Source organism: Erythranthe guttata, chromosome 2 (genome assembly GCF_056151865.1).
Source record: "Erythranthe guttata isolate IM_541 chromosome 2, IM_541, whole genome shotgun sequence".
NCBI classification, from domain to species: Eukaryota; Viridiplantae; Streptophyta; class Magnoliopsida; order Lamiales; family Phrymaceae; genus Erythranthe; species Erythranthe guttata.
The window spans coordinates 2,416,943-2,432,934 of NC_142534.1; the positions used below are offsets into that span (position 1 = coordinate 2,416,943).

Sequence of the window (15,992 nt, forward strand, 5' to 3'; positions counted from 1 at the left end):
AAAGAAAAGACTAAAAAGCCCCTCAAAATCTCGCTCATTTTGGTCGTACTCAGTCGAAACTGAGAAAGGGTATTTATGTCATTGCACATACTGAAATTAAAATGTGGTGGTGGATAGAAGATTTGGATGATGTAGCAACGGATAAACGAGAAAGCCAGCCAACGGTTGTTTTCTTTTATATTTCTCCTGGTGAACACGGCGGCCGATTTCGCCGGAAAATTCTCAACCACGGCGGCGATCCATTAGTGCTTTTCCCCTTACAGGTAAACGAGCAGCATTATCTTTCCCTCATTTTAGGTGTAGGAAACCTAATTGATTTACGTGCTTCGATTTCCCAATGGTGAGAATAATCAATCGAAATATCTTTGCAAACGACGTCGTTTTGTGTGCATTGATGAGATTGTTTTGTATTTCTTAGTTTGAAGCAGAAATGGTGTCTTTGTCTACATCACCATCAATCCATCTCACACGGTTGCCAAATGCATCTACTCAGGTTCTAATTTGTTCTAGCATTACTTATTTTATAGCAATATTATCTGTTCCTGTAGTTCTGTATTCTGAAGTTTGAAGTTATGTATCAGGTAGGTGTGTATAGGAATGGTCAATGTCGAAGAAATACGTCGTTTGGTGTGAGGTCTGAGCATTTGCCTTCTACTTCAACTTCTCCTTGCCAAGGTACTTTTAATTTTTTTTTTTTTTTTTTTTACTTTTATGGATAAGTTAAACATGGTTAAATTGGTTCCAGATAAGTCGGCTTCTTAGTTAATATATTTTTTTTAATTTGGATCTTCGCCATAGAAATCAATATATGAATGTACATTGATTTACAATTGAGGCAAATACTAATTCGTACTTTGATTTACAATAAATAAAGACAAAAAATGCATATGAGTGTACGAGGAAGTCGGAAGTAGAAATCACGAAAAATGAAGACATGGAATTTCTCTTAAAAGTGCAATGCCTAGAGTTTTCTGTGTTCGTCAGAGTTCGATTAACAGGACAACTTTTTATGTTTACGACAGATGGACCTGGAAGGCGCCAACTCATTGCCATCGGGGCAACAGTTGCCCCATGGTTATTCCTTTCTCAGCAATCTTCAACATGTATGTTTATTTTCCTTACAAACTTGGTTTTCCGTTTTCTTTTCCTTCCCTTCATTTTGCGATTATTAGCATAAGAAATAGAATCACATCTCTTTCATGCAAGAAGTTCCCTGTTTCCTTATTTGCTTTGTTATTTATCCAACGGTAGTTTATTTATCGACCCCTTTTAGTTAGAGTAGATTCGAAAAAAGGTACAAACGGATACGATGCTTGTTTTGAGATTATAAAAACATATGTTTTAGTTGTTTGTTCTTTTGATTCCTGGAGCAATTGTAGCTGATATGCTAAGATTATACTGTTGATATTGGCTCAGTTGCTGCAGAATCGAAAAAGGGATTCCTATCGGTCACAGATAAGAAAGATGGATATACTTTTCTGTATCCCTTTGGGTGGCAGGTTCCTCTCGTTACTTTTTTACTCGTTTAACTATCATTTATTTTTGCCGCAACTTGTCCTCCTCGGTTATTAGGCACATGTTTGTTTCCCATTCAAGTTCCAATCTTGTTTTACGTTTTGTTTGACGGGCCAGGAAGTAGTTGTCGAAGGACAAGACAAGGTCTTCAAAGATGTTATCGAACCTCTCGAAAGTGTCAGCGTAAATTTGATTCCCACTGTCAAACAAGATATTCGTGATTTTGGACCACCACAAGAGGTCTGCAATTTTCATCAACTTCGATTTTTCGTGCATAAATTGGATTTTCTTTGTTAATAGTATACTGAATTTCTCTCTGCTAAATTTATTTCGGGTTTTTTTTTCTTCTAATTACGTGGTTTCCAGGTGGCCGAGACTTTGATCAAAAGGGTTCTGGCTTCTTCTTCTCAGAAAACAAAGCTGATCGAGGCTACGGAGGTTAGTTCCTGTTTAACAACATTGTTTTGTGTCACTATACTAGGTTTGACTGGAAGTGGATCTAACGGTTGACTTTTTTTCCATGGTCAACTATCTTAACAGCATGATGTGGATGGTAAAGCTTATTACACAATTGAATTCATAGCACAAGCTCCAACATACACTCGCCATGCTCTTAGCACAGTCTGTATTGGCAACGGTACGAAAATGCCCTTCGTTTTTCAGCATATTTACACAAATTTTTTTTTTCTATTTCATCTTAAAAATAATTTTTTTCGTTGCAGGAAAATTCTACACTGTGACAACAGGGTCGAACGAGAGGAGATGGGATAAGATGAAAGACAGACTGAAGACAGTGGTAGAATCTTTCCAGATTTTCAATGTCTGATAAGTGAATCCGCTTATCATCACCGCTTCTTTCTTCTTCTTCTTCAGGGTAAACAACACACTTATTTTGTAAATATATCTAACACGAGAGGCTATTTTATTATTCTATCTGTGTAGATATGAGCGGTTTTGTGTCTGAAGAACTCGAGTCTCTGATGTTATATGGCTTTACATGTACTTGTGTTCGATAAATTGTCCAAAGAATATACGTTGATTGTGATGTTTACAGTATAAACTGCAAGATTCCTATATATATTCGATGAGGATGTGGAGTTTTGACAAGAAGAGGGAATCAAATGAATTTATTTTCTTGCATTGGATTGATTCTTTTGCCTGATTCTCTACTGCAAGAATTTCCTGTTTGTTGGAACTGAATTTCAGATTCGGCCGATTCCGAAAAAATTATTTTTTTATTCAGAAAATTTCGATTTCCGTTTCTTTTAATTGGAATTGATATACATGTATAAATGAGATTTTGGTTATTTTCGATCGGATTTTAATTTCTGAAAATTTCGAATTCCTTTTTTTTTTTTCGAAAATGCACTTGTATTATCAAAAGTCAAAACTATTTTGTATTTTACATTTTAGGTTACTAAAAAGGTGGATTTTCTGAATTGCGATTTTGGAACGAGTTTTTTCCTTTCAATTTTAGAATTTCTGAGTTCCGATCATTTTTCTTAACAAAATTGGAACTAGTTTTTCACTTTCGAAAAAAAAAAATCAAAATTTTCCGGGAAGTGCTAAATATGAAAAAATCTTTTTTTAGAAAGATTGTAACGAAAGACCATTAAAAAAATTTAAATAAATAAAAAAATTATTCTCAGATTCTTTTAATAGAAAAGATAAAAGTAATAAGAGAGGGAGAATCTTTGAATATTATTAAGGAAATAAATATTATATTTAAACGAATTAAAAATTGAAAAATACAACGGTGTTTAGATTATTCCTTTTCCCACTAGTGACAGTTAACAGCAAGAAATTCATATATTCCAGATAAACAGCTATCAAAAAAAATTCAGTAAAATCACTATCAATAATGGCGGCGAATCCACTGGAGCTCCGGCCGTTGGGGAACACCGGCCTCAATCTCAGCTGCGTGGGCTTCGGCGCGTCTCCTCTCGGCAATGTTTTCGGCGTCGTTTCTGAATCCGACGCCATCGCCACCGTCCGCCAAGCCTTCACCCTCGGAATCAACTTCTTCGACACTTCTCCGTAAACTCAATTCAATTCTTCTTTGTTTTTATCCTCCATTTTAGCTGTTGGTTTGTTTCAGTCCAGTGCTGAATCGTCTCAATCAATGTGGATATTTTTTTGTTGATTTAATGGTTATTAGGGTTTTTTTTTTTTTTTTTTGCCCCTTCATGTGTGTGTAGTGTGTGTTGATCTTAATTTGGGTTGTGAGATTTCTCAATTTGTCCCTTCTTCTATTTGATCTATTAATTATTTTTTCTTGACGCTGTAGATCTCTGCATATTTTGATTTTGTTGTAGTAAAACGATTGTTAGTCAATTTCTGTTGGGATTTTCAAAAAATGTGATCAAATTCTGATATTTCTTATTATACTTATGAGATATTCAGGTATTATGGAGGAACATTGTCCGAAAAAATGCTGGGAAAAGCCCTAAAAGCTTTGGAAGTTCCTAGAAACGAGTACATTGTATCTACAAAGTGTGGAAGGTACGCAGATGGTTTCGATTTCAGTGCCGAAAGAGTGACGAAGAGCATTGACGAGAGCCTCGAAAGACTGCAGCTCGATTACGTAGATATCCTCCAATGTCACGATATAGAATTCACCTCACTCGACCAGGTTCTGTTTTCAGTTTCGTCTCTATTGCTCGAAACACCTTCGAATTTGCATTTCTATTTATTGATTCAAAAAGTATCGGATTGTTTTTTTTTCGATGTACAGATTGTGACTGAGACAATCCCGGCACTCGTTAAATTAAAGGAAGCGGGGAAGATTAAATTCATTGGTATAACGGGGCTTCCGTTGGAAATTTTTTCTTATGTTTTGGATAGAGTGCCACCTGGAACAGTTGATGTAGTACTGTCTTATTGTCACTATGGTATCAACGATTCGACTTTGGAGGATTTACTGCCTTACTTGAAAAGCAAAGGTGTCGGTATAATAAGTGCTTCTCCTCTTTCGATGGGTCTTCTTACAGAAACGGGCCCGCCCGAGTGGCACCCTTCTTCCCCTGAACTCAAGGTGATTGTATTCTTTTAATATTTCTTAGACTTTTGTGATGAATTATTAGTAGCGTGTTATTGTTCGTTTTCAAGTTTCCGTATCTCTATATTCGTAAGGAAAAGAACTTTCTTGAACCTTGAGACTGTTGTATTAAACTTCCTACTTTCTAAAATCGATATCAAACATTACTTTCCAAAGTCGATCTATTGAATGTTTTGTCGAATAGATTATGTTCTTAAGCTTCACGGTGGTTTCCTTTCAGGCTGCGTGTAAAGCTGCTGCAGCGTATTGTAAAGAGAAAGGAAAGAACATATCAAAGCTAGCATTGCAATATAGCTTATCAAATAAAGATATTTCGACTATCTTGGTTGGAATGAACTCCGTTAAGCAGGTTAATAATATTTCTCCATTTCTACTTCAAATGTTTCTTCAGAAGACGTATTGATAATAAAATATTGAAAGCTCAATCCCGACCACTTGTTCGTTCGACTCCTCATGGAATTTTAATCTTGATTTCAGCTAAAAAAATAAATAATAGCATGGTAAAAATGAATTATTTAATACCGTGTTGACTATAAAGTTATGAAAATCAGGTTAATGAAAACGTGGAAGCCGCAATAGAAGTTTCGACAGTTGGGAAGGATGAGAAAACTCTATCCGAGATAGAAGCGATTCTGAAGCCCGTGAAGAATCAAACATGGCCTAGTGGTATTCAGCAGAGTTGAAGAATCTAGTATTATTCCTTGCTCAAATTTCACCCGTTGCTTTATTAACTTTGTTTTCGCCTTTCGGGCAATCATTCAAGCAGAAAATAATTGTATTACATTTTATGTAATATACACTTGATTGTGTGTTTAATGTAATTAAATCTCGGTTGAGAATGTCTTATAAGTGCTAAACAAAAAACTCATGGTGATTACAGATAACATAAAGAAAAAAAAACTAATCAGAGCAGAAAAACATCATATGTATTGATTCTCGTCCAGTATCAATCACAAATATCGAAAGTTATTTTTCTTCAAATGTAACATTACATTATACACGACAATTACATTCTCAATTTTTTTCTGCAAATAAGTTACAATAAATACGAGATTGTAGTGTGTACCCATTATGTAACGAGATCCCCAAAAGCCAAAGGGATTCTTGTATCATCATCCGGCATGCATACGTACAATCGTACATACATATAGATATGTGTATATGTAATATGTATGTATGTACTAGCTGGCGATCTGCTGAAGAGGAGGCCAAGCAATCTCATCATCGTCCGTGTGGCCATGTATTAGGAAATCAGAGCAATTCTTCCAACAACCGTGATTATATGGGTTTCTAAACCTCCCATCTGGCCCACGAAGATAACCATATCGCATTGCATTTGCTACTTCATTTGTCGTGACGTTTCGAGCAATCTGCATAAAGATAAAACACTACCTCAAAAAAAAAAAAAAAAAAGCACCAATTGGACATTATAGAATAAGCGTAAGCACTCTGGATCACTAACTTTGTAAAAATGCAGCTTTTGTTATATTTAGCATGTCCACCAATCGCCAAAAAGGACAATGGAATAAAATAAAAATAAAAAATAAAACAAAAAATCCGTCACCTGATAAGCCTGAACACCCAATAGTGTTGTTGCAGCAAAGAAGATAGCTGCATCAAGAACAAGGAAAGCAATGACACCAGGATACTCAAATATTACGTGATGTGTCCATGTCTCTCCAGTTGATAACGCTGGTACAGATGTCCAAATTCCTGTTGCATCACATCACATAAGCTATTATTTTATTCAAAAAAGTCGGTGTTACAACTTACACTTCTAGTATTAACAAAACAAAATTTGTCAGGAGACTGTTACTTTGGTTTCAGTTTAATGACATCATTTCCTACAATATATCAGTCATTATTTGGTCCGATTTCGGAAACCTCGTTGTTGAGAAGCATAAAAACAACATTAATACTCAAATAAAAGCTTAGGCAGAGAGGCAATTAAATTTCACACGGAATTAGAATAGATGCATTGCATCCGCAAAAAACGACTCGGTTCATTAAGGTTGATGTTGGATAACTGGAATATGAATTTGGGGTTTAAAGCTAAGGATTCAGATGACTTCAGTACTAGACGTATTTGAAATCCAACATCGCTAACTTAAACAGTGGGTGCTAGAGGATTTAGAACCCATTGCTACTTAAAATTATCCAAACAAGTCTAATGTGTTTGTTATTATGAAAATGAAAGCCTTTGTTCCGAAAACCATCCAACGAAATGCAACCTAAGAAAATTTAATAAATATATCCAAATTGAGAAAAAAAAAGTGACATTCACCGGTTTGGTATTCTAGAACTGAGTTGAGACTTCATTGAAACTATAAGGACTATTAGTATGAGATACAGCTTTAAAGGTAAATAGTTAATAGAAGTGTGGCTGATCAAACATACTCTGTATAGCAACCATCCCACCAATTGATGTTGTTAAAGTTCCCATGACGAGGAAAGTAACAAAGTCTCGTTTATTCCTCTGCAATATTCAAAAAACAATTCTATTAAGAATGAGTATTTGCGACAAAAGGAAGAAAACATACATAAATCTAAAGTAATAACTAATCAGCTCAAAAAGGTAAAGATTAACAAATAACCGGATACAAAAAAACAACATTTAGATTATAATTCCGTTCCTCATATCTAATTCAAGCCTTGCACATAGTTCCTTCCAGATTATGGAAATTCCGTTCCTCATATCTAATTCAAGCCTTGCACATAGTTCCTTGCAGATTATGGAAACTATAAATAACTTTTTCACTTTTGATAACATCAGGTAACTCGAGAAACTTGGCGTCTAACTAGAAGCAAGATGCTGTTGCAGTTCATAATGAAACTCTCTACGTATCATTGCATATTTGCATGTGAGCATTGAAGACGGCAAAAGTTCCATTATGCAGACATTAAATGAATTTACCTTCCCCACGCAATTTGAGATCCAGGGGCAGTGATGGTCAAACTGCTCCACACAGCGTTTACATACAGCACAATGCTTAGAGCGAACAGGTCTTATTATCTAGAAGGACAGTAACAAAAGATGAAACACAAATATTAGAACACGGAAGCCTCAAAGAATCATCGAAACCATTCATATATCATAAATGATTTGTTTCTCAGGATATTAAAAAAATAAAACATCATGGAGTAACCTTGCAGGTAGGGCAAAGTTGCGACCAGTTCCCGTTCCAAGTAGAATTATTATTTAAATCAATATTCAATAAAGGATCCTGCATGAGATAAACAGTAAGTCAGTTCCAATATGAATTAACAAACTATGAGTTCAGTAGTTCAACCATAAAAGTCAGGCTGCAAAACTATCGGAAGGAGATCGGTACCTCAGCATCAGACTGGTTACCCGTCCCTGTTTCTATATAACCTGGATCTTTACTGCAGAAAAATGAGGAAAAAAATGTCACTTACTGCCGGTTAAAAGCTTTTGCAGCAGGACAAGGTTCTGAGTTGAAAAAACACGAGGGACATAAAACTACAGTAAAATCCTTAATAAATGAATGTTAGATAGGTTAATAACCTCGCTTAAATATTAAAAGCTTTTTATCCTGACTCTCGCCAATAGACTTAACTAATAATCTTGTTGAATGCTTGATAGGATCGTAGGACAGATCTTATTTTCTTTTTCTTTTTGTTCAATTATACGTCAATGTTCCATTATCTTTCTCATTTATTATGACATGCTTGAATCTCAGTGAATAAAACTGCATGTACGAAACTAACTAAAACAATAGAACTTTTCATAATTATGACGTTATTTATTCATCACAATCTCTATAAAATATTTTTTTTCCAAGTCCCAACACAGCATTTATTTAGGTTTTGTGGCTGATATAACAACTTTCCCTTTTCTTTTACTTTAAAGTTAATGATATCATACATTATAGGACAAATATATTCCTTTTTTTTTATAATATTTCCCCTGATAATTTATTTTAGATAATCTTTGCAGCACGCTCAGGGTAGCAAGTAAGCCCTTCACATACTTTTGACTCTTCCATGAAAAGTAGTCTATGTTCCTTATTTTTATAGAGACGTATAAGTATGAGGCTCTCCCAACTTCTTTATACATTACTAATATGTGACAGTAAAAATCTACCTACTGCAGTGGGTAAGCATGATTAAAGACGCAACTGCTAGAGAAACACCAGTCCATCCCCAAAGTCCAACAGTTGCAGTAACCTTTGTAAGATTAGGAGCTAGCAAAAGAAAGAACAGCAATTAGTTAAGTCGTCAAACCACTACAAAAATGAGAAAAAACATCAAAACTTACCAAAAAGGACACAGCCAGTGAAGAGAATCAGACTAATAACCATTAAAGAGAAAAGAAATGGGGCATAACCAAACTTCCCGTCATGTCCACAGCAAATCTTGTGGTGCCACTGCTTGCTCTGTGAGCGCAACGCATTGGACTGCATCAAATCAAATCAGTCAATGTCAGCCTGGTGATATTGTCAAACACAAAAATGATGTTGCAGAAAGCTACAGGAGAAACGAACAAGTTGAAAATATGGGAAAGGGAAGGGAATCCACCAAATATACCATAAACACCCATCACATTAGATACATATACATGCATATATATATAAAAATAAATGGTTTTGACAATAGCGCCAATAAAGTTACATACAAGGAAAAGAGCGATATGCCGATGACCTTTATCAGAAGCAAGCTCCACAGGAGTTTTTCCTGCTTTATCTTTTACCACTAATTCCTCCTTAGACCCTGCATGTGCAAGCAGACTACATGCCTCCAAATGTCCTCTCAATGCGGCCCAATGCAAAGGTGTACAACCTAGACAAAAAATAATAAGCATCAAGTACAATGCAAACCAGACTAGGCAAAACTCGGGTCACTAAAGTCCCAACAGGACAATCTTGGACCCCTCTCCACATCCATTCATTTGCCCAGAGATTATGTTACAATGATTCAATAAACAAAATGTATACTCGGTTCGAGAAGACAAACAACAACACAATAAGAAAGTGTGTGCAAACATCAATTGATGATTCAATTTCCTTTACGCGACAACATGGAGAGATATATGTGGGCAACAGAACTGTAATTAAAAGTTATATGAGGGCGGAAAGATGTCAGTACCAGAACTATCTTAGAGGAAAATTGCACTGCAACAATGGCTAACAAGAGACAAGATTGCTTAAATATATCATTATCTATCCAACAGCATATGCTAGACTAGCTTAAAGCATTTTTCCCTGTTATTCAGTGTTCTCCGACCAACCGTCCAAACACACCCAAGCATCTATCACTAGAAACATCATTCCAGGACATGTGTTTGTCAATTAATTTTTTTTTTCCTTTTAACCTCCTTTTTTAATTTCTTTGGAGATCGCACGTGCGGGAGGGATGTCAAGATGATGAGATAGAGGAAGATAGAGAATTGGTTTATTAAAAAAATCATGAGACCACTTTAATCAAAGATTTAGTGGATAAAAAGGAAAAGGAAAAAGCAAAGAAGAAAAAGGTAAATTTTCACCATATTGTTTCTTCTTACTCCAAATTAAACATACAGTTTACGTATTCTTGGAAAGTACTTGGGAATCATGGAAACTTGTAAGTCAAATTGATTTAACTAGACAAAAATATTTATATCTCACAATCAAATTTCCAGAATAATTTCCTTCGCATTTTCCTTTAAAACCAAATGAGGGAAGATATTCCCTTTATGTAATCTTAATAAAGTTGAGAGTGTAGTGCATGAATGAAAAAGGAACATATATATGATATGACGAGAAAAGGCCAGCATGTCTTGAACTCTTCATATTTGCATACAGGCACTTAATTTCTGCTAGAATATCTATAGTCCCTAAAACACTATATTAGAGCTCCGGAAAGAAAAAAAAAATTAAAAGATAAATGGTTAGAGAAGAATTTCATTTCTACCCGTTGCTATATAGAACAAGTAAGCATACAACAAATAAACAAAAAAAACAAAAAAAAAACACAAAAAGAAGAAAAGAAAGAGCAAACATGCAGCATGCCATACTTAAGAGTAGAAAATTCAACATTGAAAAACTGGAACACTTTACCCTTCAATAAGCACCACAAACTCTTCTATATTAATCTATACACTTTATAAATAGATCAGGATACCAAGATTCTACATCAAACCGAGAGATACCTTCTTTGTCTTGTTTTCCTTGGGAAGCATCTCTAAACAAAAGCAATCTAATAGTATCAGTGAATCCCTTGTAAGCAGCCCTGTCCAGAATCAAGAGAGGGTCAAGCCATATGTTATGCATAGTTCCACACATGCATATAAAATAATTAATGCAAAAACCATGCAGGAAAAACAAAGAGAAGGAAAAACAAAGGCAGTCACAATCTCAGAAATGTGGAACTTTGAGCCAAAATATTATAGAAAAGAAGAATATTATTTTCTCCGTACAGGATCTAAAACAGTGACTAAAACAAAGGATTTAAAAGAGCTGTTATGGTAAAGGTTCCACAAGATATAGTTTCGAAGATCCTCACACGTAATTAGGAGATTTAGGAGTGAACTGAAGTCAAAGACATGAGACATCACATAAGTACACGGTAATCCTTTCTATAGACATGGAACCCAAATTGCAAGATAATAAGTGATGTAAGCGGAATCTACAAGTTTCCAAGTAAAGAATTAAAATAACTACTATTTACAGTACAGGACCATTACATACCAATGTAAAGGAGTCCTCCCGTCATTATCCGGAACATCAAAATCAGCATGATGCTGAGCTATAACGTAATTCAGGAATGCTGTTTGTCCATATTGAGCAGCAACATGAACCGCCTGCAACCAAAGTACGTTTTAGATTTCATACAATTTAATATATGGTAACAAAGCCAAAATCAATTCCAGAGCAAGAGAGAAGAAGAGAAAAGTATCGCTGGCCTAAGTGGCATTTAGGAAACAAGTTAAATAATAGGGAAAGCTTTGACCCCCTGCTCGTAGTTAAGTCATAAACCACTATCAACTAGCCTAGTCTGGGCACACAATCAGGCATTATTTGCACAAATCATTCACAATCTCTATCTTCAATATATTATTGCAAATTTTATGCACCGTTCGATGACATGCCACCAGAATCTAGGCAATTCCTTTGCGCTATCACCTGATTTAATGAGATAGGCCAACCAATAGAATGTAACTTATTATCGACGTCAACTAAATTAATTCCAACTGGACAAAAAGAAAAAAAAAACAATCATTCCGCATTCCATCTTCAGCAGCATGACCCTATAGATTCTCTTTCATGGGCTAAAAACAAGAAACTATAGTTACCCGGTAACCATTAATATCTGCAGCCTCGACACGTCCACCATTCTGCAACAACACATCTGCAGCTGCAATAGATCCTCGAACCGCCGCCCAATGCAATGCAGTCTGCCCCGCGTTATCCTTTGCGTTCACTTCTCCACCACGCTTCCAAAACAAAATAAAGTACCAAAATTTAGAATTGAGCCAAAATAAGAGCCTAATAATGACTACTAAACTTAACGGCAAACACCAATTCCATTGTGTTAACATATTACTTCAATAATGTACTGAACAATATCGGCAAAATTGTTGAGAGCCGCCCACTGGAGGGGGTAGTAGCCGTTGCCATCGGATTGGGAGACTGAAACGCCGTCGTTTTGAACGAACTTCCGGAGCTTGTCAAAATCACCATAGGCTGCAGCGGAGAAAACGTCGACGACGCGGGGTTCGGTAGGGTTTCCATCAGAGGGCTTGAGTTCGTTGGAATCCGATACGATTTCGATCTCCGATGAAGCCATTCGAGATTTTAATATTTGATTTTTTTTTTCTTCTCTTTCTCTCTCTTCACATCAGATGAACGGAATTGCGTCGGAATTTGTCGAAATGAATTTGGGGGTTTAGGGTTTGATACGGAGACGGTCGGAATTTTGTAATCGATCAAGCCGTGATGGAGAAGGTGGACTGTGGAATAGTTGACGGATTACGTGGGCTTTCTCGTCATCTTTTCTCTGTACTCCTTTTCTTTTGAATAATTACAGTCAACCCCTCAAATAAAGTTAAATTACGAACAAACCCCTCATGTTTGACTAGTTACAAATTTAGAATCTTCTAAATTATTAATTTATCGGGTATTATTAATTTATCGAAGTTCTACTTTATGATTTGTACATTAGAACTCGATAAATTAATATAATTTTGTAGTATAATATTCTTTTTGCCGGTTACGATTCAAGAAAAACGTTCGTTTAAATAATAAATAATTTTTTTTTTCTCGAATATGGCTTAAGGACAGCTAAAAAATATTTTGCTAAATTAATGAAATTTGGTAGCTAATTTTTTTTTATATATATATAACTTATTTTACAAATTATCATCTTGTAAATTGTAATACATCCTATTTCTCGACAGTATTTTTGAACACTTATCAACTTATTGTTCTTAATTATTTTCAACTTCTACTAGAATATAGTTTCTAAAATAACTTTTTTATTTATATTGTTATTAATAAATATTTGGTGGCATATTATTCAATGAACTAACATAAATAAATTCCTAACCTATACTAATTAGGGTTAAGGGCCATACCAAAAAAAAACATTAATTAATTTTAATCAACTTGTACATAAAAAAATAAAATAAAAAATAAAAAAATTGATTATGGGTTTAATTTGTAGAGGGAATCTTAAGCTAAAAGCCCATTAAGAAAAGTAAAGGGTGTAAAATGCAAATAAATATCATATTATATTACACGATATATATAATTGGAATTAAAAATATAAATGTAACAGTAAGCACAGATATCGTGATGAACGTGGCCAAGGTTTCGAACGAAGTTCAGAATATTACGCCTGAATATTTTCTATATATATTAATTAATAAATAATTAATAATAACAAAAAGTATTAAAGGAAATAAAATCAAAATAAATAAATAAATAAAATAAAAATAGAAACACTAGAAAGCCACAACCACCAATCAGCAGCCACCATTTGGATTTCTGTGGTCAATATAACAAACACAGTCCACAGAGCTTTCTCTCTCTCCTCTCTCTCTCTCTCTCTCACACCACCCCAAAAAATGGCGGCCACACGAGTGATAGCGTCAGTGAGCAGCGCCGTCTCCGGCGGTCTTCTAACCAAAACTCCGTTCGTCGGAAAACCTCAAAGCGTCAGCTTTTGCTTCAGAAGCAACAGATTGTTGACGCAGAGAAGGCGAGTATTCACCTGCAGCGCGATATACAATCCGCAGCTTGAAACCAAGGAAGAGGGCGAGCCCGAAACCCTAGACTACCGCGTCTTCTTTCACGACAATTCCGGCAAAAAGGTACGCGATTTTTTTTATGAATTCGCGTTAATTTGATTGCTAATTGATTAATTAATTAATTAATTAATTAATTGACTGTTTTGATGTGGTTAATCTCTGTTAGTCAATTTTAAGATTTGATGTAAAAAAAGGAATTTTTAGGGAATAGTATCAAAGTTGAGAAACACATTTGTTTGTTGTGTTTTTTCTGTCTGAATGTATGCTGTTACTAGAATGTGGATTCGTGTTCACGTGTTAAAATGTCGAACATTGCGATTATTATGCGTGCAGATTTCGCCTTGGCATGATATACCGTTGCGTTTGGGTGACGGTGTGTTCAATTTCATAGTCGAGATTCCGAAAGAATCGAGCGCGAAAATGGAAGTTGCTACAGATGAGCTGTACACTCCCATTAAGCAAGACACTAAGAAGGGAAAACTCCGATACTATCCGTAATGATTCTTCACTCTCTGTCCCCATTTGTCAATTTTTTTTTCTCGGCGCGCAAATTCTAATTAGACTCCGAAAATGAAATAAAAGAAAAAAGCTTGTTTATTTTTCAATTTTTCGGTTTGGTTCGCATTTTTGAGGTATCGAATTAAATTTACTGTCGTGTAGATATAATATTAACTGGAACTATGGATTGCTTCCACAAACATGGGAAGACCCTTCACTTGCAAATGCCGATGTCGAGGGTGCATTTGGAGACAATGATCCAGGTAAGATCCTCGTTCAGCATCATTCATAAACTTCTTTCTATTAAATCTAAATTGTTTTTTTTGTTTTCCGCATTTTTTTCTTCGTAGTTGATGTGGTTGAGATTGGGGAAACCCGAGGAAAAATCGGGCAAGTGTTGAAAGTGAAACCAGTAGCTGCTCTTGCAATGATCGACGAAGGGGAACTTGACTGGAAAATAGTTGCGATTTCTTTGGATGATCCAAGAGCTGCCCTTGTTAATGATGTCGAAGACGTTGAAAAGCATTTTCCCGTACGTAAATTCCTATCTATAACATTAGTTTTCGATTATGTAATTTCTTGTATTGACTAACTTTTTTATATTTTACAAGGGAACACTTACTGCAATTAGGGACTGGTTTAGAGACTACAAAATCCCTGACGGAAAACCGGCTAACAGGTTCGGCCTTGGCGACAAGCCAGCAAATAAGGTATTATTTTTCGAATTATTATTACATAATTTCGATTTCCTTTGAGGAAAATAAAATATGGTTTCTCATTAATCTTGTTTTGATGATTAACAGGAGTATGCTCTTAAGATTATTACCGAAACAAACGAGTCGTGGGCCAAGCTGGTGAAAAGATCTATCCGTGCAGGCGAACTCTCTCTAGTCTAATAATGCATGGCCACATGTCGAGTTTTGAGCTTTTGATTTTTCGCGCATCACTAGTAAGAAACTCAATGTCTCTTGCTTTTGCGCCTCCTGGTTTTTACATTTGTCGAGATTGAAACGAATAAAGCTTTTTTTTTTTGGTTTAAATTAAGGTTGTACCGTTTCAGCAACGCAACTGCTGTCCTCTTATTTAGAAACGAAGTTTTTTTTGGACCAATTCATCGCGATTGTTTGTACATTGCATCTTCCAACTTCAACTTATGAGGCATAATTTATAATTTCAGCATATACGGAATCATTTAAAACATTCCCAGAATCCTTTCATCAAATTCAAATTCTTCGATCCAAACGCAACCTTAGATAACGTGAAACAAAATATTCACAAGAAGCATAATAAAACAGGATAGGCTTTACACATAGCATGGCAAATGACACATTTGACCCCTATTTTACTACTTCATTTCCTCCTTGTGCCATATTCATCGACTTTTCTCGATATATTATTCCTTGTTCTGGCGCCGCATCAGAAGGGAGATCGGGAATCGTGTCTTTCTCTTTGTGCTCGAACATCGAAGATTTATTCGACACCCATTTTGCAAACGACGATGTGGCCATGAAAACTTGTGTCGATTTTGATGGTGGTTTCGTGGCGGTTGTATGGTGGTGCCCCAATATGAGCATGGCTGCTGTGGGTGCCATTTTTTTCTTTTTGACTGTTTGTGAAATTCCAAGAAAACTTTGTGTTTTTTAAGTGTGTGCTTTTAGTATATATATATACATA

The 15,992-nt window shown here is 35.4% G+C and overlaps 4 protein-coding genes across 5 annotated transcripts; 3 read left to right on the forward strand and 1 right to left on the reverse strand.

The window, feature by feature from the left end:
* Nucleotides 1-120: 120 nt before the first annotated feature.
* PPL1 (PsbP-like protein 1) lies at nt 121-2,655 on the forward strand. Of its 2 annotated transcripts, none has more exons than XM_012972986.2 (9): nt 121-263; nt 419-493; nt 582-675; nt 1,023-1,103; nt 1,417-1,499; nt 1,633-1,755; nt 1,882-1,953; nt 2,056-2,152; nt 2,238-2,655. In XM_012972986.2, exons 2-9 carry the CDS (start codon nt 431-433, stop codon nt 2,339-2,341), a joined length of 717 nt encoding a protein of 238 aa, XP_012828440.2. In that variant the 5' UTR covers nt 121-263; nt 419-430; the 3' UTR covers nt 2,342-2,655. The 2 variants fall into 2 exon arrangements, with proteins under 2 accessions (XP_012828440.2, XP_088680196.1); XM_088824070.1 differs by having other exon boundaries at nt 429-493.
* A 566-nt stretch (nt 2,656-3,221) lies between these two features.
* On the forward strand, nt 3,222-5,406 carry LOC105949697 (NAD(P)-linked oxidoreductase superfamily protein). Its single transcript, XM_012973018.2, has 5 exons — nt 3,222-3,552; nt 3,919-4,147; nt 4,250-4,549; nt 4,794-4,922; nt 5,125-5,406. Exons 1-5 carry the CDS (start codon nt 3,377-3,379, stop codon nt 5,254-5,256), a joined length of 966 nt encoding a protein of 321 aa, XP_012828472.2. The 5' UTR covers nt 3,222-3,376; the 3' UTR covers nt 5,257-5,406.
* A 74-nt stretch (nt 5,407-5,480) lies between these two features.
* Nucleotides 5,481-12,570, reverse strand: LOC105949666 (Ankyrin repeat family protein with DHHC zinc finger domain-containing protein). The gene is made up of 13 exons (XM_012972982.2): nt 12,116-12,570; nt 11,865-12,005; nt 11,260-11,372; nt 10,722-10,801; nt 9,210-9,373; nt 8,853-8,991; nt 8,679-8,778; nt 7,906-7,957; nt 7,720-7,797; nt 7,488-7,586; nt 6,971-7,049; nt 6,138-6,286; nt 5,481-5,943 (listed from the first exon to the last, which is right to left on the reverse strand). The coding sequence occupies exons 1-13, from the start codon at nt 12,356-12,358 to the stop codon at nt 5,755-5,757; spliced, it is 1,626 nt and encodes a 541-aa protein (XP_012828436.2). The 5' UTR covers nt 12,359-12,570; the 3' UTR covers nt 5,481-5,754.
* Nucleotides 12,571-13,448: 878 nt separating this feature from the next.
* Nucleotides 13,449-15,428, forward strand: PPA6 (pyrophosphorylase 6). Its single transcript, XM_012972964.2, has 6 exons — nt 13,449-13,883; nt 14,154-14,314; nt 14,481-14,581; nt 14,669-14,850; nt 14,930-15,028; nt 15,122-15,428. The coding sequence occupies exons 1-6, from the start codon at nt 13,638-13,640 to the stop codon at nt 15,212-15,214; spliced, it is 882 nt and encodes a 293-aa protein (XP_012828418.1). The 5' UTR covers nt 13,449-13,637; the 3' UTR covers nt 15,215-15,428.
* Nucleotides 15,429-15,992: the final 564 nt, after the last annotated feature.